Here is a 27,429-nt window from a genome sequence, read left to right as displayed (position 1 = left end):
TCCAACTGTATATGATAAACACACCAAGCGTCTCCAGCTGCTACAGCTTCTCCATTAGAGATCCCGGCCCACCCAATCCCAAGTCTCCAGTGTGACTCTGTCTGTCTTTTCTTCATTCCTTCTCTCTCTCTCTCTCTCTCTCTCTCTCTCTCTCTCTCTCTCTCTCTCTCACACACACACACACACACACACACACACACAGAGTCAGGTCAGTTGCTGGTGCCACCCTACCTTATCCAGGCAGCTGGAGCACCCACAGTTCCTCAGATTCATGACAAATGATAATTTGCTGGGCTGGAGAGATCAATCAGTGGTTAAGAGGACTTGCTGCTCTTTCAAAGGAGAGCTGTTCTGTCCCCAGGACCCTCATAAACATTAGAAGCTCTCATCTAGGGGATCTGACACCCTCTTCTGGCCTCTGTGGGTACTAGGCACATGCCCAGACTTATGGGTAGACAAAACACCAATATACATAAACAAACAAACGAACCAGCATTGCTCCATTTCTGGGCTAAATCACCACCCATTAGACTGCAAACATCAAAATTAGAATACTTGCATATGGAAGGGAAAATCCCCCTTCGTGAACGCTCTTGAACTAACTATTCTCAGGACTGGTCCAGATATGATCATAAATTTCTCTCGATTTAGGCTCTATAACACAGAGGCAGGTGACCGTGGATGATATTGGTCTAGGAAACTGCTTAGGTTAAACAGAGTAACAGCACCTGATTCATTTGTTAGTGTAAGACTAGTTTCCATCCGAGAGCTATGGGTTTCCCTCTGTGTTTAGAATTAAGAGTTGCCTGGGGGCAGTGGTAGCAACACGCCTTTAAGTCCCAGCACTCCTGAGGGAGAAAGGCAGGTGGGTCTCTAAGTTCAAAGCCAGCCTGGTCTGCAGACTGAGTTCCAGGACAGCCAAGGCTATACAGAGAATCCTGTCTCAAAAAACAAACAAACAAACGAATCAAACCACCATGAACTCCAGTCTAACCTCTACCACAGCTCTTTGCCGTTCTTTAAAACAGTGTTTTCTAGGCATACTCCTCATGGTTTCTTATCTCTGACAAGTTTGTTTTAGTTATGTATGTACATCTCTGTGTGGGTATGTGTGCTGTGAGCACAGGTACCTGCTGCTGAGGGCACACATTCTTCGGAAGCTGGAGTTACTATAGACAAGTGAGAGCCACCTGTGTGTTGCAAACTGAGCCTGGATCTACCGTAAGAGCAGTACCAGATCTTAGTTGCTGAGCCATCCCTAGCCCCTAACCCTCATTTCATAATACAGGGTCTCATATGTCCCAGGCTTCTCTCAAATTCCCTGTATTGTCTTGCCTCCTCTTCCCTAAGTATTTGGGTTGCAGGCATGAGCCAACACACTGAGTTTATGGAGTGCAGGGAAGAAACCCAGAGTCTCCTATGAGGTAGGCCACTTGAACCATCCTGTGCCATTCCCAGGTCCCTGCTTGATTTCTATTGTTTTCCTTGAGACAGAGTGTAAGCCTCAGGCTTACCCCAAACATATAATCCTCCTGCCTCGGCTTCCTGAGTACAAGGATTACAGTTGTGTGCTGTCATACCTGAGTCCCTTATTAATCCTCATTTATTTGGGCCACCATAAAGACGCTGAACTAGATGACATCTGGGAGGGATTGGAGGAGGAAAAAACATGATTAAATATATTGTATAACAATTGTTTTCAATGAAAAGGAATGTTGAGATAATGAAACCGAGGGAGCGGAAGAACGAGAGCTTTAAATTTCAGATTTCATCCTTTGGTGATAGTAGTAGCGCCTGCCGAACGCCAGGGGTCGATAGCATTCAGACTCCTATAAAGCATTGCAGCAGGGTGGCTAAGTTTGATCCTCTGAGAGTTCCGTAGCTCGGTTCGGCTAGTAGGGTGTCCCACGTGCTGTTTCCGGTTACACTGGGAAACACGAGTCTCAGCTGCCGCCGGAACCTGGCTGTGACTGACAGGGGCCTAGGTTTTCCAAGAACTGCTCGCCAGGAATCCCATCTACAGCCACCATGTCTGGCAGGAACAACAACAAGCTGCCCAGCAACCTGCCGCAGTTACAGAACCTGATCAAGCGGGACCCGCCGGCCTACGTCGAGGAGGTGGGACAGGGATCCGGCTTCCCTGGATGCTCTCGGGAGGAGACGGGGTACGGGAGAGGAACGTTTCTGAGGACTCGCTTCCTACCGCTCGCAAACATGTTGCCCTGCAGATCCCACCAACACTGAAACACACTCTAAAGCCTGTTGCCTCCGGGTCTCTCCGCTCGCCTCGCCGACGAGGAAGACGGGTGAAGAGGCTGGGTACTTCCGAGTGCTTCCGAGTGCCCCAAGCTCTGCCAAGAAGAACAAGGGGTTCTCAAATGCCAGGGCCACAGTCAGGAGTTTAGAAGGTGTAGTTAAGCCACGGTTCAAACTCTTTGGGAGCCAGCCTGAGCTAGATTTGAGAAAAGGCTTTGAGGGGAAAGTGCAGTCGAAAATTCTATTAGGCCCAGTTTGTGAGGGACTCAGAACACTCCCAAGTGTGGCGACTATTGAGAGCCACGAAATGAAAGAGGTGACTTTGTACTCTTAACCTGGTAGATAGGTTAAGACACGCCTTTGTGTTTATTTGTACCCTTTCTACACCGCCCTTCCCAATCCTTCCTGTCTCCCTCCTCATTCTGGTCCCCTGCCTCCCCCAAACAGCCCCCACCTTTGGATCCGTGTCACATATATTTCAGTTCCCCACATCCCTTTAAGATTTCTTCTTCCTGGGCTGGGGAGGTGGCTCAATGGTTAAGAGCACTGGCTGTTCTTCCAGAGGACCCAGGTTCAGTTATGATAGCTCATAACCACCTTGTAGCTCTAGTTTCACGGGATCCAACACACGTCTTCTGGCCTCTGGACACTAGGCATCAGTGTTCACATAGGCCAACAGTCAATACACATGAAAAAGAATCGCTTCTCATATTCTCCTTTCTAACTTAAGTCTGACTGCTGCTTATGAGAGGAAATGGGCTACCTCTCTGAATCTGGCTTACTTTCTTAAACCATTATCGTGGTTTCAGTTCATGGCTGGGAAAATTAAGCACATGTAAAACAATTACACATTCTTCTGTTGATGAACATATAGGCTGGCCCTGTTTGTTTGCTGTCATGTGTAGTGCACCAGTAAGCACAAATGGTATTTGATCTGAGTTCTTTTTTATTCTATATCAGGCTGTGAGGAAGGTCAGTTTCAGTTTGTCCATAGTGGTCCTGTCAGCCTCCGTTCCCACCAGTGGGCTGTGTGCATGCCTGTGCCCGAGAGAGAGAGAGAGAGAGAGAGAGAGAGAGAGAGAGAGAGAGAGAGAGAGAGAGAGAGAGAGAGAGAGAGAGAGACAGTGTGTGTGTGTGTGTGTGTGTGTGTGTGCACTCATGCCTGCCTGTATGTGAGTATAAGAGAAAGGGAATATAGTTCCTGTTTTTCCACAACCAGCATTTGTTGTCGGTTTTCCCTTGCTGACAGCCATTCTGACTGAGGTGAAATAGAATCGAGGATGATTCTAATTTGAATGTTGCACACTTCTCCACATAGTTACTGGCATTTGTGTTTATTTTGAGAATTTTCAGTTCATTTATTGGTTGGAAGATGTTTCTTGAAGTCTATACAGTTCTTTATGCATTCCACCTACTAGCCTCCATCCGAGAGACAGCGGTGAAGCTTTCCTGCCATTCTGTGGGTTTTCTTCACTGGCCTGGCCCTGCTTTCTTTTTTATTGCAGGCCCTCCTGTATCTTGGTTCTTGTCAGAGTCCTTTCAGCAGGCGCTTGAGACCATTTGTTTTGTAGCTGACTCAAAGCTCCGGTTTGATTTCTGACCAGTTGTATAACCAAGGAAGGTTAGCAACAACCTTTGTACTTCAAGGAAGGTGACAGCCACCACCTCCATACACTGCGAGGGTTGTATGTCAGTATATGTCTAGACATTGATTGTAAGGGACAAGTAAGACAGGTAATGGAGCCTTGTTGTCTTTCGGACCCCTGTCCTTAGGAGGACAGTGCCTGTATAAGGTGGGGACCGAGGAAGGTTAGAATAGGTGAGGATGTTTGAATAGACAGCTGCAGACTCTTGTGAGCAGGGAGACCTTTTCTGCAATGGTGCTAAAAACATTCCAGACAGGAAAAGGGGATTCACAGAAGCCATTGTGGAAATAAATGAAGCAGGAACATTGCCAGGAAGTGTATCGTGAGACGTGTGGATAGGTCAGAGCCTTTCCAGCAGTAGTAAGCAGTTTAGAATTTACTTCTGGTGTTTCTAGGAGCTAATGAAGAGTTTAGATAATCTCAGTACCAAGTATGGATAGTTCTTAAAGTTTGTTTTTCTGACAAGAAGAAGGGGAAATGGAGTGGAAGCAGTTTCTCCTTAGATTGCAGAAGTAGTAGCACTCCATGATCTGCTGGTAGGGCAGTGGTTGAGGCGAGAGGATAAGAAAACAGCTCCATCTGGAAAGTGGCTGATGTCAGGAAGGAACAGAGAATGACTACTGAGTGACTCCGCCATAGGACAAAGAAGTGATATAAGAGCGCTGGAGGAAAGCCATGCTTACAGTGGAGGGGCCAAGACATCCACAGAACCACTTTGGGGCACTAGTGTGAAGCTTGGGATGAGAGTGTGGTGTGTCCTGCTCATGTCCAGCAGACCGGCAGCTGTGAGCATGTAACTGTCCATGAGTGGGACCCTGAAGGAATTGGTAGGAGGACTAGGTTAGGAACATGAAGAGTTTGGGGCCTCCTCACTCCTGTGGATTATGGCGCCGAGGGAGAGGCAGTAATAACTCTTACACTTCAATAAACCTTCAGTAACCTTCAATAAAGGCTGAGGATTAGAGAGAAAGAGATCTTTGACACACAGTTTAACTGTGGGGAGCCGAGATGTAGCTGAGCAGTGGAACAGTTCTCTGACATACCTGAGCATCCTGAGTTCCATTCCTAGCCCCACAAAAGCTGTGAAATCTATGGAAGGACAATAGCTGTGGGGCATGAAATGGACTTGACTTCATTTACAGTTATAGTGAAATAGAGTCATATATGTAAAAAGCTCAGTACAAACCAAGTGCTTAGTAAGTGTGCGCTGGGGCTTTATACATGTTCCATGTGTCTATTACCCGTGGGTTTGATGTCATTTTGGTTTGAGGTGGGGGGAGGTGGGCAGAGGTTGGTGTGTATACACACATGCATGCACATAGAGGATGTTAGGTTGGTGTCTGCACACATGCACTCGTGGAGGATGGATGGACCTGCTCCAGTCTCTTATTCCACCCAGTCTCATTCTTCCTCTGGTCCTGGAGCTAAGCGAGTATTTAGTAAGCCGCAGAGCCTCCTTCCTGTCTGGCCCTCTCACTGGCTTTTATGTGTGCTCTGGCATCTGTACTCTGAGCCTCAGGCAAGCCTCTGACATGGAGCCATCTCTAGCCCTGTGTTTGATTCTTTTCTTTTTTCCCTGTTCTGTGTACACTGTGTGCATATCTGGTACCCTTGGAGATTAGAAGAGGTCTTCTGATCCCCTGGAACTGGAGTTACAGATGGTTCCAAATCACTGGGAAGTGAACCAGGTCCTCCGAAAGAACAAGTGCTCTTCACCGCTGAGCTGTCTTTAGAGGCCTGTGTTGTTGGCTAGTTAACATATCTTGTCTAGTACGCCAACATAAAGCTTAAAGGGTATTTTGAAAGGAAGGACTTTGACTAGAAAGCTTCATGTCCTTTGGGCATGCATTCACTGGCCTGACCTGGCATTTTTCTGCTCTTCACACACATGCGGTACTAAAGGACAGAACAAGGCCAGGAACTGAGTCTCCAACTGGTATCTGTGCCACACTGCTGACATTGAGCTGTGCAGTGCCTGAGATTCTGTTTCTCCGCCACTGGCAAAGGCGTACCAGTCGTTCTGTGTGAGACTGTAATGAACTCTGCTCTTTTCTCTGCAGTTCCTTCAGCAATATAATCACTATAAATCCAATATGGAGATTTTCAAGTTACAGCCAGATAAACCCAGCAAAGAACTCGCAGAGCTGGTGATGTTCATGGCACAGGTAAGAGGGTCTCTCAGTGATACAGAAGTTGGCCCTACCATAATTTGCAGAAGTTCCCTCACCTGGTTATTTTCACCCTCTGTGTGAAAACTTAAGTTTTTCTACAGCCTTTGTCTTATAGATCTTATTTTCTTCCTAAGATATGTTGGAGGACTTTGATTAATTTTAACACAAAGCCAAACAGAACAAAAATCATCAAAAAATTGTTTTCATTCATCATACAGGCAAGTTCTCAATTGTGTCACAAACAGAATCCACAGGGACACTGAAAGTAGCAGAGACAGCCTCCAGGGAAAGCCGTTCCCTGACGAAAGCATGTGAATGTGCACCTGAAGTTAGGGGAAAGGCTGATGTTGAGAACAGCTCTGCTTTGTTACAGATTGGCCACTGCTACCCGGAGCATCTCAGTAATTTCCCGCAGGAGCTGAAGGACCTGCTTTCCTACAACCACACTGTCTTAGACCCAGACCTCCGCATGGTAGGGGAGTTACACTGGTCTGTGCATGTCATAATGGGAGACCCGAGAGCGCCTTCCTGCAAAATATCTTTTTGGTGTCTGGGGGAGGGCAGGGATGGGATGCATGCTGTCTCCTCATCTGTTTAACTTCACCTTTTTGGTATGCTCTCTTTTACCCACTAGACATTTTGCAAAGCCTTGATCTTACTGAGAAATAAGAATCTCATCAATCCATCAAGCTTACTAGAGCTCTTCTTTGAGCTTCTGCGCTGCCATGACAAGCTCCTGCGGAAGGTAAAGAGCAGAAGTTTAGCCCGCCGTTCCTTCCTGAGCTTACACAGCAGAGTTCAGAAGTCACAATTCTTAGCATTGTTTGGTATTATAAGAGATAGCTGGTCCTTCAAGAGGAAATAGGCTGAATCACAGAGTATATATTTTACTTACAAAAGATAGAGATTGATGAGGAAAATCTTCATTATTAATGTTGTGCAGACAGACAGGTTGAGGCACAGCTGAGTAGCGTGCCTCTGGCCGGGCAGCATCCAAGCCTAATGTCTTCAGCACCATGCTGCACTGAACCGTTAGACAGGGGAGACACAGTTACTCTTAGCTGGAACCAGACCCATACAGTAAAACTTGATGTTTTGTTGCTGTTAGCGTTTTTCCATGACTTTTGATTTGCTTTTTTAAGACTGAGAGCTGAAGGCTTATGAGACAACTTTCAGAAAGAAAAACTTGAATTTGTATTCATCATGTTACTCCCTCATACCATTTAATAAGAGAGGACTACTGTTTGACTCGAGCATTTATAGTTCTGGTCTATGTTGGGTACTAGTGATTTTATAGACACAGATTTGTCATGCATTCAGTTAGATATTTGTTTCCCTTTAAAAAGGTTGCGGCTGAGATACGGCTTGGTGGTTTAAGAGCACTTGTTGCTCTTCGAGGGAACCTGGGTTCAGTTCCTGGCACAGAACTCTAACTCTGAGCAAGGAATACATGCAGAGCACTTACACATGTTTACGGAAAACATGCACAAAAAAGGATCTTTTCAAAAAAGTGCATTGAACTGTATATGATAAATGAATAAATAAATAATTCAGTATGCTTTTTAAAAGATTTTTAGTTATATATAGTTGTGTATACCTATATGTGGCTATGTACATGAGTTCAGGTGCCCGTGGAGGCCAAAGATATCTGATCTCCTGGAGGTAGAGTTACTGATGGCTGTCACTGATGTGGGTGCTGGAACTGAACTTGACCTTCGGAAAAGCAGCAAGTGCTCTCAACAGCCATCTCTCTACCCTCTGCTTTTGGTTTCTTGGTTTCTGGCAATGCTAAAGATTGAGTCCAGGACCTTGCAGTTGCTAGAAGTGCTTGTTCGGTGAATTACATCCTAGCCCTTGGGTTTTTAGACAGAATCTCACTGAGTAGTCAGCCTGACCTTGACCTTGATGTAACTAGCCCAGGCTCCCTTGAGCAGTCTTTCTGCCTCTGATGTTTCATGTAAGTGAAGCCATACAGAACTCATTTCTCTGGCTGTCTTAGCATGCTGGTTCAAGATCAGTGTTTACTGTAGTGTGTATGGCATCTTTTTGGTCATCAAATATTCCATGATGTGACTCTGCCACATGCTTGCCCATTCATCAGCAAATGGGCATTGGGTTGCATCTCCTTTTTTGCCTCTTGCAAATAAAGGAGATTTAACTATTTGTCAAGCAGGTAGGGTATTCTCTAGGGTAATTCCACGTTTAACCCCTGGAGGGCAGTCTAACCTTTCACCTTTTCTTGAGCACTCCCTTCTTTTGGATCTCTTCTATTAGAGAATGAAGTGAAAAAGCAAGTCTCTCCTGTGTGTTTGTGCTTTTCTAGGTTTAATGTGTGTGCTTTGTTTCCTCAGACTCTGTACACACATATTGTGACTGACATCAAGAACATCAACGCCAAACACAAGAACAACAAAGTGAACGTGGTAAGTGCCCTCCACCCCTGCCCTCCACCCTGCACCCCTGCCCTCCACCCTGCACCCCTGCCCCTCCACCCCTGCACTCCCAGCTCTTTGCCAGCCATGCATTGACACCCTTCTCCCTGGGTTGGTAGGTGCTGCAGAACTTCATGTACACCATGCTGAGGGACAGCAATGCAACTGCAGCCAAGATGTCTTTGGATGTGATGATTGAACTCTACCGCAGGAACATCTGGTAACACAGGAATTTTCCCAGGAGAAATAAACTGCTTCTTTTAATTTGTAATGATTGATTACTGAGCTCATAGATACGGGTATTTGTCTTATTTTTTTAATCATACATCCTTTAATATACTTACAATACATTGAAGTTGGACATAAAATACAGAGGCACTCCGATTGGTTGGTTCTTTTTCTTGTCAGCTCAGTACAAGTTAGCATTACCTGGGAAGAGGGACCTCAGTTGAGAAATGTCGCCCTCAGACGGCATGTAGGCAGTTTGTGGTGCATCTTAATTAGTGACGGATGTGGGGTTTTAGCTGTCGTTGGGATTTTGCTAATTTCTATTTTTAATTTTTTTTATTTTGTTTTTTTTTTCTTGTGTGTGTGTGTAGGCTTGCGCATGCTATATATTGTGTAGGGGAGGGGATTGCAGGTCCAAGCTTGGCATCAGCTGTCTTCCTCATCTGCTCTCTACCTTATACGTCAAACAGTGTGTTTCTGAATCAGGTTGAAGCTGATTGACTCAATTTAGCCAATCTAGCTGACTGTGGGACCCACCTCTGACAACAGACACCATTCCTTCCTGCCATGAATTGTGGGGTCTGAACTTGGTCTCATGCTCACCCAAGTGCCCTCTGCACCAACTGTTTCTCCAGCCCTGGGTTAGCTATGTTGGAGTTTTTTCCAACAGAATTGTTGGCATTTTTGTTTTTGTTTTCCTAACACTTACTCTGAGTGGGTTCCTTGGCACCAAATGTTCTTCATCTTGATGGTATTTGACCTGTGCTGGCTCATTTGACACCTTAGCACTTCAACCCTAGGATTGACTGTCCTAATGTCAGAAGCACTCACTGTTGGTTTATGCCATGTTCTCTTTCAGGAATGACGCCAAAACTGTCAATGTTATCACAACTGCATGTTTCTCCAAGATCACCAAGGTGAGCTGTAGATCTGCCCGGTGCTGCACCATGCTTTAGAGCCCCACAGTTCTAGTTGAGCCTCAGGCTGGAGCCAGGACAGCAACGCTGTAAAGACACCGTAAAGCCCAGCTCTATGGTGTTGGCACAGTAATGGCAGAGATTTGCCTTTGATGCCTGACTTCCCTTCTGCTGAGCTGGCAGTTGAAAGAAATGCAAGGACATCGTTTAACTTATAATAAGGACTGTGATAGCTCTGTTCTTGGCTGTCTACCTGAAGGGTAACTTAAAGCCTGGCAGGTTTTTGTTTAAGTCACAGTGTTTAATGCTAGAACACACGTGTGTAAAGACAGTGATTAGGTGCCAGTGCCTCAGTTACATGCATGTTGGAGGCTCCGGGCTCTTCCATCCTTATCAAGGGGAGAGCTAACCTCTCCTTCCATATGCTATAAGCCAGTTTTTATCTAATAAATGATTGGCCAGGAGTGCGGGGTATGGGAGCAGGGATTGGATTACTCAACTTGTGCCCTGACATCCAGCTCTATCCCTGTCCCCGCACTAGTTAAGATGATGCTGTGTATTTGTGAAATGTGAGCCATTGTGGGAGATGTTAAATCATGAAAGGAGAGTAATTACCCTCCTCCTGCCCTTGAGATTCTCCCCTTCAGACACAACAGTGTTGGTATATGATGGGAATGTCAACAGAAATCTCCGTTTGTAGGCTGGATAAGTTGATTTTTTTTCCTTGTTGGTCTTTAGATATTAGTTGCTGCTTTGACGTTCTTCCTTGGGAAAGACGAGGAAGAGAAACAGGACAGTGACTCAGAATCCGAGGTGGGTTTGTGCAGGTCAGACGTCACAGCTGTTCCTGTGTTGCTCCTCTGAGTTCAGACTGTAAGACCTTCACCTAAAATGCTGACAGTGTTGGAGGAAGTGCCAGCAGTACAGTGAAGGGGAGGAAAGGAGAGTGATACTGCAGTGTCTTTAATCAAGGCTTGTGATCAAACAGTTTTTCTTAGAAGAAGTAAAAAGTTCTTTTCAATAAACACCCTAAAAATACATAGATAGATGCATGTGGTGCCGGATCAGTGCCTCCGTGGGGAAGAGCACTTCCTGCTCCTGCAGAGTCTGCAGTTTGGTTCACACCATGCATGTTAGATGGTTTACGGATACATTAACTCCAGCTCCAAGGGATTCAGCACCTTCTTATGTTTTCCTAGGAATCCACAGGGATGTGCAGACTTACACACACACACACACATCCTCTTAGCATAGATAAGTAGATCAGTAATGTCTGATAAATTCTTACTATATTTAATTGTAAAAACTTTCAGATAATAATGTACACAGAGTAAAGGTTTTCTTTATCCTTCTATCTATTATTTATTAGTTTGGTTTTTCAAGACAGGGTTTCTCTGCATAGCCCTGGCTGTCCTTGAACTCACTTCTCTGTAAATCAGGCTGGCCTCAAACTCAGAGATCCACCTGTCTCTACCTCCCAAGTGCTGGGGTTTAAGGAATTCACCACCAGTGCCCAGTTTGGGGAAAGGTTTTTTGATCTTGGATTATTTCTGTCTTATTTCCTTCCTTCTTTCTTCCTTCCTTCCTTCCCTCTTTCCTTTCTTCCTTTCTTCCTTCCTTCCTTCCTTATTTCCGGGCAGCTCATTTCTTTTCTGGTGCATTTATATATTTTTGTACAAATAGTCTTAATGTGTTACAAGCTATGTGTGTAACATATGTGCTGCAGAGCGCGTTGTTTGTGTTGGTGTATGCAGAGCTAACTTTTGTTTAGATTGATGAATATCCACCACTTATCCGAGAATATGAATGTGTCTTACACTAAGCACTCTTCTATTGACAGTTTCCTGATAATAAAAGCAACATTATATCCGCATATCATACTGAAATGCAAAGTACTACCAAATCTAAGCACAAATTCAGCCCTGCAGTGAAAACATAAAGCCTGTTTTTGCACACGTGAACATAGTTCCTGATTTTTAAAGTTGTATTCATTAGTAGGTGTGTGCAAAAAGTTTAAGAACCAAAATGTAGGGTCCCAAGAGACATTAAATTACTCAGTACTTTACTGAGTACCAAGTAAAGGTGGAGCAGAGAGCCAGCTCCACAACCTCGTTCTGATATCTGCACATGCACTGGTGCCTAGTACAGTCACACACACTGAAGATGTGATGTTACTTATGAGACAACCAGCTCCCAGGGACTCAAGGCACCTCTTCACATGCACGTACTCACATATAAACATACACTGACACATACGTAAAAAGAAACCTCTAGAACAAAAGGATGTAGTTGAAAGAATCATACACTGACACTGCAGATTTGCCTTGTGTGCAGATTTGCAGTGTGGTTTGTTCTTCAGGATGACGGGCCCACAGCGAGAGACCTGCTGGTGCAGTATGCCACGGGAAAGAAGGGTTCCAAAAACAAGAAGAAGCTGGAGAAGGCGATGAGAGTGCTGAAGGTGAGGGTGTGCCTGGGGGTGTGGGGAATCGTAAGCATCACCGTCCTAGACAGTGGGCTGTGCTCAGCTGTGATAAAACTGCCTTAATTAAACCTGAGTTCTTACAACAATGTGGAAAGGTGTTTGGTGATTGTTTCAACAATCATAGGTTTGATCCCTATAAAGTTGTGTGTTTGGGTGTATGTGTGGGGCTTACAGTTCATTTCTGGGGGAGTTCCATGTGTCCGTGTGTGAGGTTGATGCAGGTACATGTGAACACGGTGTGGGTTGCCCAAAGACCACAGTGATGGGCGTCCTCTGTCACTCTGCATCTCTCGCTGAACATGGCTGGACTGGCTGGTCGGGGAATTCCAGGAACCCACCTTCCCCCATCTCTGCCTCCCCAGTGCTGGGGTACAGGGTTCGCCACACCCTTCTTGAGAATCCAAACTCAGGTCCTCAGGCTCACATGGCAAATACTTTGCCAAATGAGCCATGCCCCAGCCTCTGTGTGGTATTAGCATATGGATCTTTACATTTCTTTAAGTCTCACATTTTAATAACTGATATATTTTTAATAGCTGGTATATTTTCAAAGCTTTTTTTAAAATGTTTTTTAAGACAGTCTCACTCAGCTATCCTGGAACTCACTATGTAGAGCAGACTGGCCTCAGACTCATAGTGATCCACCTGCCTCTGCCTTACAAATGCTAGGATTAAAGGCATATACCACCATACCTGGCTTCTCAAAGCTTAATTTTAAAAGGCAAAAAACGACTTTAGTTTTTTGTTTTTTTAAAGATTTGTTTATTTTATGTATGTGAGTACACTATTGCTGTCTTCAGACACAGAAGAGGGCATCAGATCCCGTTACAGATGGTTGTGAGCCACCATGTGGTTGCTGAGAATTGAGCTCAGGACCTCTGGAAGAGCAGTCAGAGCTCTAACCACTGAGCCATCTCTCCAGACACACTTCATTTTTGACAATGAAGAGATTTTTACATCAAGGAGCTTTTTGGTTGTTTTGGTTTCTTTGGTTTTGTTTTTCTTTTAAATTAGTGTAACGGGACAGGGAAAATAAATGACTCAATGGGTTAGAATGCTGCTGCCCAGGCATGATGACCTGAGTTCAGATATCTAGCACAAGCCAGATGTGCTGCGAACATCTGTAACTGAGCACTGGTTAGAGAAGAGACAGGTGGGTCCCTGGACATTGGTGACCAGCCAGTGTCACTGGAGAACAGCAAGCTCCAGGGTTAGTAAGAAACCGGGTCTCAGCGTGATAGGGCGGAACACTGACATCTCCCCTGAATGACACAGCGCACGCACAGTCTAACGGGCTGGCGGGTCTTCAGGACGGCACCTGAACAGGCTAAAGGACTGGCTAGTTGGTCATGCCAGAAGAATTCTGAACAAAGGGGTTTTGAACCATTTTCTCTTTCAGAAACAAAAGAAGAAGAAGAAACCAGAAGTGTTTAACTTTTCAGCTATTCACTTGATTCATGATCCCCAAGGTACCATAATGACTACTCTTCAGTTCCTTGTTGGCCTTATTACTTCGTGTTCTTCCTCTTGTTTTAGGTCAGGGTCTCTTAACTGAATCACCCAGGGAACTGGGTAAAGTGCAGGCTCTGATTCGTCAGGCTGTGGGTGTGGCTTCGGAGTCTGCACTACCAAGAAAATCCAAGTAGATTGGCTGCTGATGGTCTGCAGACCACACCCACAGAAGCAAACTATCCAGTCACTGAAGAGGTTGATGCACACACACGTCAGGAATCTGTATATTTGTGTATTTAGGAATATGGATGTAGATATATACACATATAATGATGTAACACTGAAACAAGACAGGGGAAAGTATATGGGAGGGTTTGAAGAGAGGAGAGGGAAGGGGGAAAATATTACCTCAAAAAGTAAAAGGAATGATTTTTAGAAGCGGGTCTTAGGAATCCTGGGCTAAAAAGCTGCCTGAGTGGGTGAGAGCAGTGGCTGTGCTTGTGGAAGACCCAAGTGTGGTCCCTAGCACCACGTGAGCTCACAGTACCAGCTCAGCTCTAAAGGGATTCAACACCTCTTCTGGCCTCTGTGGGCACCCACACACATGTGCTCATACACACATGCAAGCATGTACATAAATAAATAAATTCTATAAAGAAATGTAAAAGATCTCCTAGAGCAGTGGTACACGCCTTTAATCTGCACTCCGAAGGCATAGGCAGGCAGATCTCTGGGATCCTGGCTTGTCTGCTCTACAGAGGGAGTTGTGGGAGAGCTGTACTTACATAGTGAGACCATCTTTTTTAAAAAAAATCTCAGGACTCCCGAAGCTGAACTTGGAGTACCTTACCTGGTCTTTCCACTGGTGAGACGTTGCTCTTCCTTTCCCTGTGCCTGTAGAGTCCTGTTCTGCAGCTGGGAACCCACAGTGACTCTTGATCCTTTCCAGACTTTGCAGAAAAGCTTCTGAAGCAGCTAGAGAGCTGTAAGGAGAGGTTTGAAGTGAAGATGATGCTCATGAACCTCATCTCCAGATTGGTGGGAATTCACGAGGTATGAAACGTGCTGCCTCTTCTGGTGGATGTTAGGAGTGGGGTGAGCTAGGGGAAGGAAAGCTCTTATGTAGAAGAGTGTCTCCGTTTTAATCCTAAGTCATTTGCAGTTAGAATCAGCAGGCAGTGCTGCCTGTCCTGAAAACAGCTGCTTTTACCTGCCCTGGTTTTTCCCAGTCCGTAGGAAGACTGATGTGTGCACATTCAGTTCACACGCAACTGTTGTGTGCAGTTGTTACTTTTAAAGCCAGAGTGAATTGCATATATCTATCGACCCTTAGTTCAGTGTGCCCGGCTAACCCTTCCTGTCATTCTTCACTTCTGGTGTCTCTGGTAGGGAACCGTATGTTTACGATGCTGGGTTTCCTGGGTGTTTCTTTTGTATTGAATTAGATTGCAAGAGCTACTTGTTGGTGGGTGTGTGGTACATGTTGATGCTTTTAGAATAGCTGCCTTTACCAAAACATTTAGACCACAAAGAAATGGGCAGTGCATGTGTTCAGTGCCCACAGAAGCCAGAAGAGAGCATTAGGTTCTCTGGGACTGGAGTTATAGATGTCTGTGAGTTACCATGTTGGTGCTGGTAACAGCTCCTGGCGGCTGAGCCAGCTCTCCAGTGCAGTTTTCTGACAAGGTTGAATATGTTGCTCTCCTTGGTTAAATACAGAGTGGAGTCAGGGCTGTCAGTCTGTGGCGGTCTGATGACGCCAGTGCCCTTCACATTTGCCCTGTTCTGTCCTTGGGAACTTTAATACCGGTGCTGGTCCTGGCTTCTCTCTGTGAACACCAGTTTGGAGCTCTGCAGCCAGGCCAGTGTCAGAATTAAAGAGTGTTGGGTTTTGCTTGCCTTTCCTACTTCTTCTGCTCTTTCTCTCGCATGTGGTAAGATGGCAGAGTAGTGTGGGGAAAGTCTTTCCCTGGGTTACTGCAGTGGGGAGAGTGCTTACTGAGACAAGCAAGTCAAAATGGCTCCCAGTGCATTTCCGTAATGAGATTACGTGATGGACAGTGGGATTCCATGCTAACATCTTATAAATATTAAAGTTGCTGTATTCTCCCCACAGCTCTTCCTCTTCAACTTCTACCCTTTTGTGCAAAGGTTTCTGCAGCCCCACCAGAGAGGTAACCTGCTTGTGTGTGTGCCCCTTGCCAGCCCCAACCTAAGAATGAGTGGCTAGTCTGTGGTTCTTGTGCTATGAAGACAGATGGAGTTACGTGTGATTTATAGAGAAGGACAGTGGAATGCCGAGGCAGGGGGATCAGAACTTCAGGCCAGCTCCAACTACATGCCAGGTTGGAGGCTAGCCTGGAGAACATCAAAGCCTTTCTCAAACAGAAGAGAACACCGAACCCTAACCTTCCCGGCAAAACTGTGATAAAGGAGGACAGAGAGACCTACGTTTCTTCCTTAAATCAGCCATGGCTTTATTTTCCTATTCCTTAACTACAAGGCGTGGTTACTTGCCACATACTGCTCTTGTAGAGTATATGATGAGTTCAGTTCCCATCACCCACTTCAGGCAGCTCTAGGGAATCCAGTGTCCTCTTCTGGTCTTGGTGAGCACTTCACTTATGTGCACAGAGACACACGTACATTCCCCTGGTTTTTAAAGTAAAATAAAACTTAAAGATAAATTTTACTTAATCTTAGCAAGTCTTTTTATAATATAAATTTTCCTGTTGAAAATTCTAATTTTGGGTCTGGAGAGAAGGCAAAGCAGTCCCAGCTGGCCCCAGTGTCAGGTCCTTCCGTTTCTGCTGCCATTCTTTAAAGTGCTAGGATTGTAGGTGTGAGTTACCGCACAAGGCTCCTTTGTGGCTTGTGTGCATCACAGGCAGCCAAGGACAGCTAAGGTCCACAGTGACCATAAAGCAGAGTCCTTCTCACTGAATTTGTGCTCTACAGAAGTCTAGATGTCGCTGGTTTAATATGGAGGCCAGGCATTTGGAAGAGGAGAGCAGCGTGAGAACGGCAGCAAGCACAGGGCAGGTGCTGCTTGGCCGCAGGGTCAGGCAGACTGATAGGCAGCAGTTGAGCAGAGGGGCAGTGGGTGAGCCATGCAGACAGACCAGGTTGGAGTTGAGGTTGATACATTAAGTGGCAGTCATGACAGCTGGATTTGCTTGCCATGTGGTAGTAGTCCCTGGAGGCATAATGTCTCAGTCAGGGTTTCTATTCCTGCACAAACATCATGACCAAGGAGCAAGGTGGGGAGGAAAGGGTTTATTCAGCTTACACTTCCATATCACTGTTCATCACCAGAGGAAGTCAGGACTGGAACCCAAGCAGGTCAGGAAGCAGGAGCTGATGCTGAGGCCATGGAGGGATGTTACTTACTGGCTTGCTTCCCCTGGCTTGCTCAGCCTGCTTTCTTATAGAATCCAGGTCTACCAGCCCAGGGATGGCTCCACCCACAATGGGCTGGGCCCTCCCCCTTGATCACTAGTTGAGAAAATGCCTCACAGCTGGATCTCATGGAGGCATTTCCCCAACTGAGGCTCCTTTCTCTGTGATAACTCCAGCTAGTGTCAAGTTGACATAAAAACAGCCAGTACACATAGTGACAACATTTTTCCTTTCTGTCTCTTTTGCCTTTAGAAGTCACGAAGATCCTTCTGTTCGCTGCACAAGCCTCTCATCACCTGGTGCCCCCAGAGGTGAGACACTTCTAGGGGTGTCACCATTGGCATGTGAGGGTTTCTGTCCAGAGTTGTCTCTCGTGGCCTCTTTAACTGAACAGAGGAGCCCTAACTCCTAAGGAGATGGACACAGAAGTTGGCTGTACAGTTCACAGAAAGGAGCAAGCTGAGGGTTCTGACTTTGTTTAATAATCAAGTTTTATGACTAGGAAGGTCCAAACGTGTTTGTGAGCTCATGGTAGTTATTATTGCTTAATGCTTTGATTAGAAGGACACTGAGTTATCTTGTGTCAAAGCACAGCTTTGTTTTGGTTCTGTCACTGTTAAAAGCAGTGTAATGGAGTGAATGTGGTGAGAACGCAGGCATGGAGCCAGAGCAGTGCCTTAGGCCAGAGGCCTTGCTGCTCGTCAGAGACCCAGGTCAGACAGCTCACACATGTCCTACACACATGAGTACAAAACAAACCCCTTTAAACAGAGCAGGAGCAAGACCGTTTGAGAGAAGGGAAGGAAGCAGAGGTGAGCAGAGAGCACACTGGAGGTGAAGGATCACAAAGGAATGACGCAAAAACTGCCATAATGGAACCTGATACTGGGCCGGAGACGGCTCAGCGGTTAGAGCACTGACTGCTCTTCCAGATCCTGAGTTCAGTTCCCAGCAACTACATGGTGGCTCACAACCGTCCGTAATGAGATCCGATGCCCTCTTCTGTATATCTGAAGACAGCGACAGTGTTCTTATATACATTAAGTAAATAAATCTTTAAAAAGAGAAAAACTAAAAGATAACTGATACTTTGTGTGCCAACCTAAAACATTAATTTTTTTAAAAAGGAAAATTATGTTATAGGCCAGTCATGGCTCAGTGGGTAAAAGTACTTAGCACAAAACTGACACGGTGAGTTGAGTTCGTTTAAAGTAGATGCAGCTGTGCGCATCTGTGATCCTGGCGCTCCTACCAGGAGATGGTGGTAGAGACAGGAAGGTCTCCCCAGAGGGCAAAGGCCAGCTAGCCCGGAGGCCAGCTCAGTAGAAACAGGGAGCAGCTTCTGTGAGGACTACTACAAGTTGTCCTTTGACCTTCACACATGTGTTCTTGTGCATGTGTGCGTGTACACACTCAGGTACATGTATATTGTCACACATGCACGCACACACACACTGTAAAAGAGAACCATATTAAAGGACAGTAAACTTACCTTCAGTGTAATCCAGACTGTTGAACTGGGGCACACATATTTTTTCTCCTCCTTAGCTTTGGTTCTCAGCTCCACCCTGAGGAAGGCTGCCTCTGCACTTCAGAGTCTGCGTGCGTAGGAGTGCAGGAGTCAGGGACCTTTGCCTGACTTGGTTCTTTTGTTTCCAACTCAGATTATTCAGTCGCTGCTCCTGACGGTGGCCAACAATTTTGTTACTGACAAGAACTCTGGAGAAGTCATGACTGTAGGGTATGTGGAACATACTTGGGAACAGTCAGTATTTTTAATGTACTAAGATGGGCAGTTATGCTGTGGGTGTGACCTCTAGAAAATAGTTTTCTCAGGATGCTTTGTAATTTCATTTATTGGTCAGAATTCTGAAGAGGGAACTAGATAAAAATACTTGTCCTGATCAAATGACTATTTGCCAACCTAAGTTTTTCTTTTCCATCCACCTTGGATTTGTCTTGTGCAGGCACAAGTGATTTGTTAATGAATCCTCTAATTCTAGAAAACTTCAGTAGCCCCTTTGGGTAACATGAAGGAAGGTTTATTTAATGTGTGCTCCTGTAAATAACATGCTAAGCAGTTTCTCTGTGTCTCCCTTGCAAACTGCTGCTGGGGAACAGCCCTAAAGACCTTTAACCCTTCCTGTCTGACTTGGTGCCCGTCCTTGTTGCTGCTGAGCAAACGCTGCATCGTTTGTTGTCCTTGTCACACTGCCAGAGGAAGTGCATAGAAAGTCCACCATGGTACTCTTCTCATTGTTTTCCCTTTTCTAGAATCAATGCTATAAAGGAGATCACAGCTCGATGTCCTCTGGCCATGACTGAAGAGCTTCTTCAGGACCTGGCTCAGTATAAGACACACAAGGATAAGAGTGAGTAGCAGGTTTCTCTGCAGGCAGTGAGCACAGTGGGACTCATTGCTACCTCACTGTAGCCTTTGCTTTACATTCCCTAACCAAAGGTGGTGTCTCATAGATGTAATGATGTCCGCCAGAACTTTGATCCATCTCTTCCGGACACTGAACCCTCAGATGTTGCAGAAGAAGTTCCGGGTGAGTGAAACATACTTACATTAGTCTGAAGATTGTGGTCTCAGAAAGTGCGGGTAGTGTCTGTAGTTGGCATGTTAGATCACAGATGCTCCTGGGGAAATGGGATTTGTGTGGCTCTGTACTTGAAGCTTCGAGGGGACTGGATTGAATTCCGTAGTCCTCGGCCGTTGCTGCTGACATGTGCTCTGTGATGGACCACTGGGTCCCAAAGGTCTGCCGGGCTGTTGTAGCTGACTGTGTGGTGCTGTCCGCAGCTTAGAGTGAGCAGCTGATACACAGCCCCTCCGGGTGCTGCCTTTTTCAGCAGAGAGGGAGGCGTGTTCATAACACAAAGATGTAGCCCACTTGAGACTTAAAATGTCAGAGCAGCTCAGTATTCTTTACAAAGCCAGTTTCTGAGAAAGAAGTGAACTTGCTGTTCCTGGGGTTTTACATTGTTTCTGACACATTTGCAGGTCTAAGCACCTTATTTTTAAATAATTTTCTCCTTTAGGGTAAGCCCACTGAAGCCTCCATCGAAGCGAGAATACAAGAATATGGAGAATTGGATGCTAAAGATTATATCCCAGGAGCAGAGGTTCTAGAGCTTGAGGAAGAAGAGAACACAGACAACGATGAAGGTTCCTCTGCCTGCCCTTTGCCTCACCTTGCCTTTGGCTAAGATCTGACCCATGCTCAGTCTACTCATGCTAGGGAAGCTCTAGCCCCTGAAGCTGCCTGGCAGGATAAGGGAGCTTGTTGTGATACTGAGTGAAAATGGTGGACCACAGAGAATCAGACAGGCTGTGGGTTTTTTGTTTGTTTGTTTGGCTTATTTGGTTTTGTGACTAGATTTCTGTGTGTAACAAAGCCCTGGATGTCCTGAACTTACTTTGTAGACCAGGCTGGCCTTAAACTAAAGAGTTCCACCTGCCTCTGCCTCTCGAGTGCTGGGGTTAAAGGTGCGCACTACACCCAGCCTCTGCTATGTGTCTTACTGAGAATCTGTTCCTCTCTGAGCTGTAAGAATTAGGTAAATCACTGTAAAATGTTGGCTGTTAATAGATACTGAGTGCTAGTCCCCATTCCTTAAGTCACTTGATGTGGCATGGGACTGAGTGTCTCCAGTTGTCAGTCAGTGCCGGTCTGAGGCTCGTTACCCACCTTCTCAACTTCGCTCATTTACCTCATCTCGCTGTGACTACCCAGCATGAAGGGGCAGCTGCGGCAGTGAGCTCTCTTTCACACAGATGGATGGGAAAGTGCCAGCCTCAGTGAGGAGGAGGAAGATGGCGACTGGGTTGATGTGCACCACTCTTCTGACGAGGAACAGCAAGCAATTGTAAGTTGGAATGACTGCCACAGGCTGGTGTTTGCCAAGATGCCTCCCCCGCCCGTGTGGAAATTTAAATGACTGAGCTGTCACTTGAACTGGTAGTCAGTCATCCTCTTGGCTCTGTGTTTCTCAAGGCCAAGAAGCTAGACAGCATGCCCATGGAGGAGCGGAAGGCCAAAGCTGCGGCCATCAGCACCAGCCGAGTTTTAACACAGGATGACTTCCAGAAAATCCGAATGGCCCAGATGAGGAAAGAAATGGATGCTGCCCCGGGGAAAGCCCAGAAAAGGAAATACGTGGAAATCGACAGTGACGAGGAGTCCAGGTGAGGATGGCCCAGCCTGCAGTCAGCTGTGGCCATGACTGTAGCAGGCAAAGGAATCCTGCCCCATCTTATATTTTCCCTCACTGCAGGGGTGAATTGCTGTCTCTTCGGGACATTGAACGCCTTCATAAAAAACCGAAGTCTGACAAGGAGACAAGACTGGCAACCGCAATGGTAAGTGGGTACATACCATTTCTCCTTTTGCAAACAGCAAATAAAATGAACTATGATGCTCCATGCGTGTAGCCATAAATTTCATGTCCTCACCCTTTCGACATAACCCATAACTCAGGCTGGCTTAAAGCTTTAGTTGAGGATGACCTTGGATTCCTGACCCTCTTCCTCTGCCTGGTGGTTTACAGACATGTACTGCTGTGCTTGGTTTGTGTGGTGCTTGGGGAAGGACCCAGGCCTGTGCCAAGCAGCATTCTACCAACTGAGCCACATCCCAGCCCTAGTGGGAGGTTTTCTGTTTAGTCTTTTTGTGTATTTTTGTTGTTGCTTTGAGACAGGCTCTCTCTGAACTTTGCATATGCACCACTGAATTTAAGGATCAGCTTGTATCTGCCTCTCCCCAGGGTGCTGGGATTAAAAATGTGTGCCACTACATTAGAAGACTTTAGACAGCTGCATATAACCATGTGACTACCACTCAAAACAAAATGCAGAGGATGAAAATGCAGTGTCATGTGGTGGTGGTACCAGAAGGCTTAGCACATTTATTCAAGCAGCAGAATGATGTGTCACAGTCAGCCTCTGGCTCAGGCGGTTGCTGCTTGTGTTTGTGCAGGACTGTTCTCAGCTGCTTCCTGTACCGTAACTGCCGTGAGGCATCACACAAAAACTCCTCACCTTTGCTTCTTTTGAAAGGAGACCCATTAGTAATTAGATAACCGTGTTCTCTCTCCTTCACGCTTTCTGCACACTGATGTCTCTTCCTTCTTTTCCCACTATGCCAAAAACAGCTTGGCTTTCTGTGAATCAGACTGAATCAGGACATTTTCTTTCACTGAGCTCAAACCTTGTTTCTATTGGACCTAATTCTGAGGAGCAAGAGCAGAATTCTGTCCCTGTCTTGTCCTTGGCATCCAGCAGAGCGATCAGAGAATGCCTGAGATGGTTATTTATGAAGAAATACTGACACGAATCTCTTTGTGCTAACAGGCTGGAAGGACAGACCGAAAGGAGTTTGTGAAGAAGAAAACCAAAATAAACCCATTCTCCAGTTCCACAAATAAAGAGAAGAAAAAGCAGAAGAACTTTATGATGATGCGGTATAGCCAGAATGTCCGCTCAAAGACAGCACGCTCCTTCCGGGAGAAGCAGGTGGGTTTGGCATGAAGCCTGGGTGCTGAAACAGCCTTATGTTTGTCAGGGGGTGCCTTCTGAGAAGCACATGCTGAGCGTGCTTTGGGGTTCGAGTAAGCATTCTGAGGGGAGAAGCAGTCAGAATGGGAAAGACTCAAACCTGAGTTGATAGAGGTCACCATGTGACCTGTGGGTGACCCAGGATGTTCTCTGTGAGTGAGAGAAGCAAGCAGGATCCCATGAGGTCCAGTCCCATGCTAACGTAGTCCTCCAACCTGTGAAGCAGAGTGAAATTGATGTAGGTTATGGGGACTCTTCAGAACGCTTGGCTTTAGGAAAGCAGTCTCCGCACACAGGACTGCTGTGTGTGAGAGTCTCTGGCTTCAGCCCCCTGGGTGTTGCTTTGCTTTGTGATTGCAGGCACCTGGCACCATGTGCCCAGGGTCGAGCTGCTTGGCCGGCCTACTTACCTCAGTGAGGTACTGTAGCAAACATGGACACTGTGGCTTCCTCTCGTGGAAGCATGCAAGAGCTGATCATGTGTCATTCTGAAGCAACTGTAGAAAACCAGCTCCAGACTACATGATCTCTGAGCTATCTTTCCTGGTGGCTACCCAATGACAAACTGCCAAGACTTGAGTGTAGTGGCCAGCCCTGCGTGTGTGATTGTGCAGGTGCCACCTCCTGAGCTCTGCCCTCTGCCTTTATTCTTTCATCTGTGACCGTGTTTAACAGGTGTAAATCGCTCTTGTTCTCTTGCTCTCCTGCCCTTGCTTCCCCCCCCTTTACCCCCTCTCTCCATTCCTTTCCCCTCTCTCCACGTGCTTATGGCCGGCCTCTACTTCTCTACTCCCCTCTCTCTCTGCCTCTACTACCCTCTTAACTCCCCTCCCCATGCCCTGAATAAACTATTCTATACTTAAAACACACACACACACACACACACACACACACACACACACACGTGTAAATAATAAAGCAACACCATTTCTAAAAACAGCCCTGAATTTCGCCACATAGTTGAATTGACTTGAGTTTTGTCCTTCAGATCCTTCCTGACATCGTAGGTTGAGGAAGTCACAGCCACCCTGTTAGCAGCCTGGCTTCAAACACAGTTTAATTTAGCTTAAGTGCCACTCTCTCACTTCCTGTTTCATAGACTGCCTTTTTTAGCCTTATAGAGAAGTGGGGCTTTTGTTCTTATTAGTCATTATTAAGCATTTCTCTCAAAGATGAAATTCTCAGACTAAACTGAGAGTCCATTGACACAGCTGCTGGTTTAAGGGTGTTGCTCCTTCGTCCCGCAGTTGTCTTGCTGTGTACACTGAGAAATGAATGAACATTTCTGCCTGTTTCCTTGCCCTGCGGTTTCTTCAGGGTTTACTTGTTATAAAAGTTATAACTTTTTATAACTGGAGAGATGGCTCAGGGGTTAAGAGCACTGACTGCTCATCCTGACGTCCTGAGTTCAAATCCCAGCAACCACATGGTGGCTCACAACCATCTGTAATGGATATGATGCTCTCTTCCGGCATGTTTGAAGAGAATGACAGAATATTCACATACGTTAAATAAATAAATCTTTAAAATAAACACTTTAAAAAAAAAAGTTAACCCTCGGCTGGACCTTTGATCCCAGCAGTTGGGAGGCAGAGGCAGGTAGACTGTGTCCTCGAGTTCAGCCTGAGTGAGTTCCAGGACTACACAGAGAAACCCTGTCTGGGGTAGGGTGGGGGCAACAAGACCATAACTCTTGCTCCTGGCTTTTCTTGTTGTCTCCGCCGAACTTAGACCATCCTGTTGAATGTAAATGCAGTGTATGTCATGTGTTCCTGAAACCTGTTGACCCAGACAGTCTAGGAAAGAGCAGCAAGCTTCACCCTTGCCAGTGTGTCAGAGAATCAGTTCCACAAAGATGTGCTCTGACCCCCACTAGGCTACCAGGACACATGCGCCTTCACACACACACAAGAACAGAGTCACCTGAATTAGCTAGGAAGAGATATTTGCCTTGAGCTTCATTCCCAGGATTTTAACTCCTAAGTTAATGTCTTGAAGTCTGAGCTGGTGAAGAGACCTGACAGGTGACAGGCGGTAAGATTATCTTACTTGGTGGTAATCACCACCACCCACTGAGCCATCCTGCTGGCTCGGATCCGGTCCCTTCGGGAATATTTTATTACATGATGTGGTGGTTATTGCCTAGCCATTCTTGTCTGGTACCTTGACATAGATGAGGTACAGGTTCTTACTCTGACGAAGCCTTTCTCTTTCCTTGCAGCTGGCACTGCGAGATGCACTTCTGAAAAAGAGGAAAAGGATGAAGTAACTTAGCAGCAAGTTATCTGTTTTCTGCCCGATGCTGTGTGTATCAGTGTACCGAAAATTAGTAAATATCTGCTGACGTCTAAAAGTCAAGGAACACTATTTTGTAAACCACAGTAACATCTGTAACGATTTAGTATTTTTAACTGGGAGGTGGGACTGGTGGGAAATGTAAACAGTAGTGATATTAAGCTCACTTCTATCTCTAGCAGAAGAGCTGAGTGCCTGCTGATTGTGGCTGTGTATGTAGCTGAGTGAGCCATAGCCCTTGACTGAGGGTAGATGTATACATATGGTGTTTATAGTAAGCTGTAAATAAAAAAAAAAGTCCATATTCCTGGGGCCACTGGGGCTCCTGGACCAACTGTGCAGGGATGGAAGCTATCCATGCTCTTCAGTCAGGACAGTGTCACAAGAGTAAGAGGTTCTTACTTGTAAACAGGCTTACCTGTCAAACAGGCTCCTGCTCTACAGATCCGGGTAGACGGTTGAGCCCTACTTTTGTTTTTTAATGTAAATACCTTTGGCTAAGGCCTCATTTTTTTAAATTGCCTTAAGTCTAAATAATGATTTTTGAAATGCCTAGCAGTGTGTGGTGGCACACACCCACAATCCCAGCACTTGGGGAGCCAAGGCAGGAGGCTTCTAAGATTAGAACCAGCTTGACATACTGAGTTAGTTCAGGGCAGCCTGAGCTACATAGGGAGACCCTAATTGGGAACAGAAACCATCTTTGAGCTGTTATTTGAGTGGCTGGTTCTCTGCTGCCTGGTGCTGTTGGGGTTCTGTTTCTGTTTTTTGCTGTGCTGGAGATGAGCCCCAAGGCCTCATGCTTACCCTGAGCAGGTTCTCTGCCCCTGAGCTTCCCCGACCCTGAGTGCCTACTCTTCACAAGGCTGGACCAGTTCCCTTGCCTTGTTCTCAACCAAAGCTCACGGGTTGTTAGTAGTCAGGTATGTACAGTGGTGTGTGCAGTTATTGTCACATTTGAGTCTGTTACAAGACAGACTGCGTGCAGGCTGCTGGGCTTAGAAAGTTTGCCTCAGATTTCTTAGGTAATCTTGTCATGAGAAAACGTTTCATTTTCGGATTAGAGGAAAGGGCAGTTTCTGCCCCTCAGTTGGAGAGCAGCTGCTGGTGTCTGCCTTCCTTTCCATCGCTCTGTTCAGCTTCTGAGGTCCACTTGGGCTTATTTGTCCCTTATCTTCCCTAACGGTGCCCATCAGCCTTCCCAGCACAGCTGTGGAGGAAGTGTCCTGTGCAGATTTGTGTATGTGAGACCTGAAAGTGTCCCTTCTCTTTCTTCCTGTGTTCTTCACGGGCGTCTGCTTATGCATCAGATCTGGAAGCAGCTGGGGCTCAGGCTGCAGCTCTGCTGTGTGCTTTGTTCTAAGTCCTGCCCTCACCTCAGCTGCTGGCATTTTAGGCACACGCCACCATGGCCAGGGTCTAGGCTGCTAGGGGTCAGACCAGGGCTTGGCATATAAATCTGGGAAACAGCAAATTACATGTGTGCCATTAGCAAACTTCACTGGTGAAGAAGAACCACACGGGACAGTCTCACCTGCTCTCTGCTCATCCCTGGTGCTAAGTGTCTCCTGTTGGAACATGTGGGTGAACCCTGCCCGCCCAGGTTTCCATCTATAAATATACCACCCACCTCTCTTTAGTAAAATTTTTTGGGGGAATATTTTCTTTCTTTTTTCCTTACAGTTGCTATGTTTATTTTAACCATCACACCCAATGTTGGGCAGCTGGTTTAAAATCCATATTAAAAGTCCATTGTGTATAAAGCACTGCTGGATGCTTGTGGCTGTCTGTGTCGTATTGAAGCGTTTAGTCCACTGAGGGTAACATGACGTGTGAAGATGGAGCTGAGCAGCATCAGGACCCAGTCCCTCCCCAGAAGACACACCGAGTACTCACATTGGACCACAGGGCCTGTGGCCTCTGTCACATGTATTCCCTGAGTCTGAGTCCTGTGGTGAAGTCCACATAGTGTTGGCGTCATTTTTAAGTGTTACAGTTTATACAAATGTTGTTTTTATTCTTTTCTAATTTGGAAATTTATAATGTATAGAGTATTACTTTGAAATTTTTAGTTTAACTAAAACGTTTAATTGTTCTGAGTATCCTGTTAAGCTATTTTGTGTAACATTTTTTTAAACTCTAGATAATATTGTCTCCCAAATAGTACCCTCTAGTTTATTCTCTGCGTGGGTTTGGGGTGTATTTTTGAGATTTAAGGAAGCTTTAGCAGGCATGGTGACACACACCTATAATCCAGCACTTGGGGGATGAGGCGGGGCAGGAGGATGCTCTGGGTTGAGACCAGTCTGGGCTACATAGCAAGACAGCAGAACCCTATGGGCTTGGGGGTGGAGTGGGGATATGAAATGGGGGGAAGTAGAGAGAGCTTGACCAAAAAAATATCCAGAAATGTGCCAAATATTAGGAGGGTTGGTGCTGTAATTTCTTTCTACTTTCTGTGTCTTTCACAGTGTATGTTTTTACTTATGTCATTGTGTAAGAAACCAAAAAACAAAAACAAGGTGGGAAATAAAAATGTGTGACAAATGATCCTTATGAAATTTCTCTGTAATTAGAAGCAGGAGGTC

At 45.9% G+C, this 27,429-nt stretch overlaps 1 protein-coding gene across 1 annotated transcript; it reads left to right on the top strand.

The window, feature by feature from the left end:
* The first annotated feature begins 1,966 nt into the window (after nucleotides 1-1,966).
* SDAD1 (SDA1 domain containing 1) lies at nucleotides 1,967-27,141 on the top strand. The gene is made up of 22 exons (XM_080909735.1): nucleotides 1,967-2,118; nucleotides 5,963-6,067; nucleotides 6,447-6,545; nucleotides 6,708-6,818; nucleotides 8,425-8,496; nucleotides 8,625-8,725; nucleotides 9,593-9,650; nucleotides 10,389-10,463; nucleotides 12,010-12,111; nucleotides 13,535-13,604; nucleotides 14,537-14,640; nucleotides 15,704-15,761; nucleotides 17,239-17,297; nucleotides 18,651-18,727; nucleotides 19,261-19,358; nucleotides 19,462-19,538; nucleotides 20,032-20,158; nucleotides 20,768-20,859; nucleotides 20,988-21,178; nucleotides 21,268-21,352; nucleotides 22,343-22,504; nucleotides 24,768-27,141. The coding sequence occupies exons 1-22, from the start codon at nucleotides 2,029-2,031 to the stop codon at nucleotides 24,813-24,815; spliced, it is 2,061 nt and encodes a 686-aa protein (XP_080765861.1). The 5' UTR covers nucleotides 1,967-2,028; the 3' UTR covers nucleotides 24,816-27,141.
* The last annotated feature ends 288 nt before the right edge of the window (nucleotides 27,142-27,429 follow it).

The sequence above is a fragment of the Micromys minutus genome (assembly GCF_963924665.1).
Source record: "Micromys minutus genome assembly, chromosome: 1".
NCBI classification, from domain to species: domain Eukaryota; kingdom Metazoa; phylum Chordata; class Mammalia; order Rodentia; family Muridae; genus Micromys; species Micromys minutus.
This window is presented reverse-complemented; position numbering and strand designations above follow the sequence as displayed.

Excerpts from the sequence above, each read along its gene's own strand:
- SDAD1 (XM_080909735.1), top strand. The coding sequence starts at position 2,029 with ATGTCTGGCAGGAACAACAACAAGCTGCCCAGCAACCTGCCGCAGTTA. Across the intron at positions 6,068-6,446 it reads TGGTGATGTTCATGGCACAG|ATTGGCCACTGCTACCCGGA; the intron begins GTAAGAGGGTCT and ends GCTTTGTTACAG. Across the intron at positions 19,359-19,461 it reads TAAGACACACAAGGATAAGA|ATGTAATGATGTCCGCCAGA; the intron begins GTGAGTAGCAGG and ends GGTGTCTCATAG.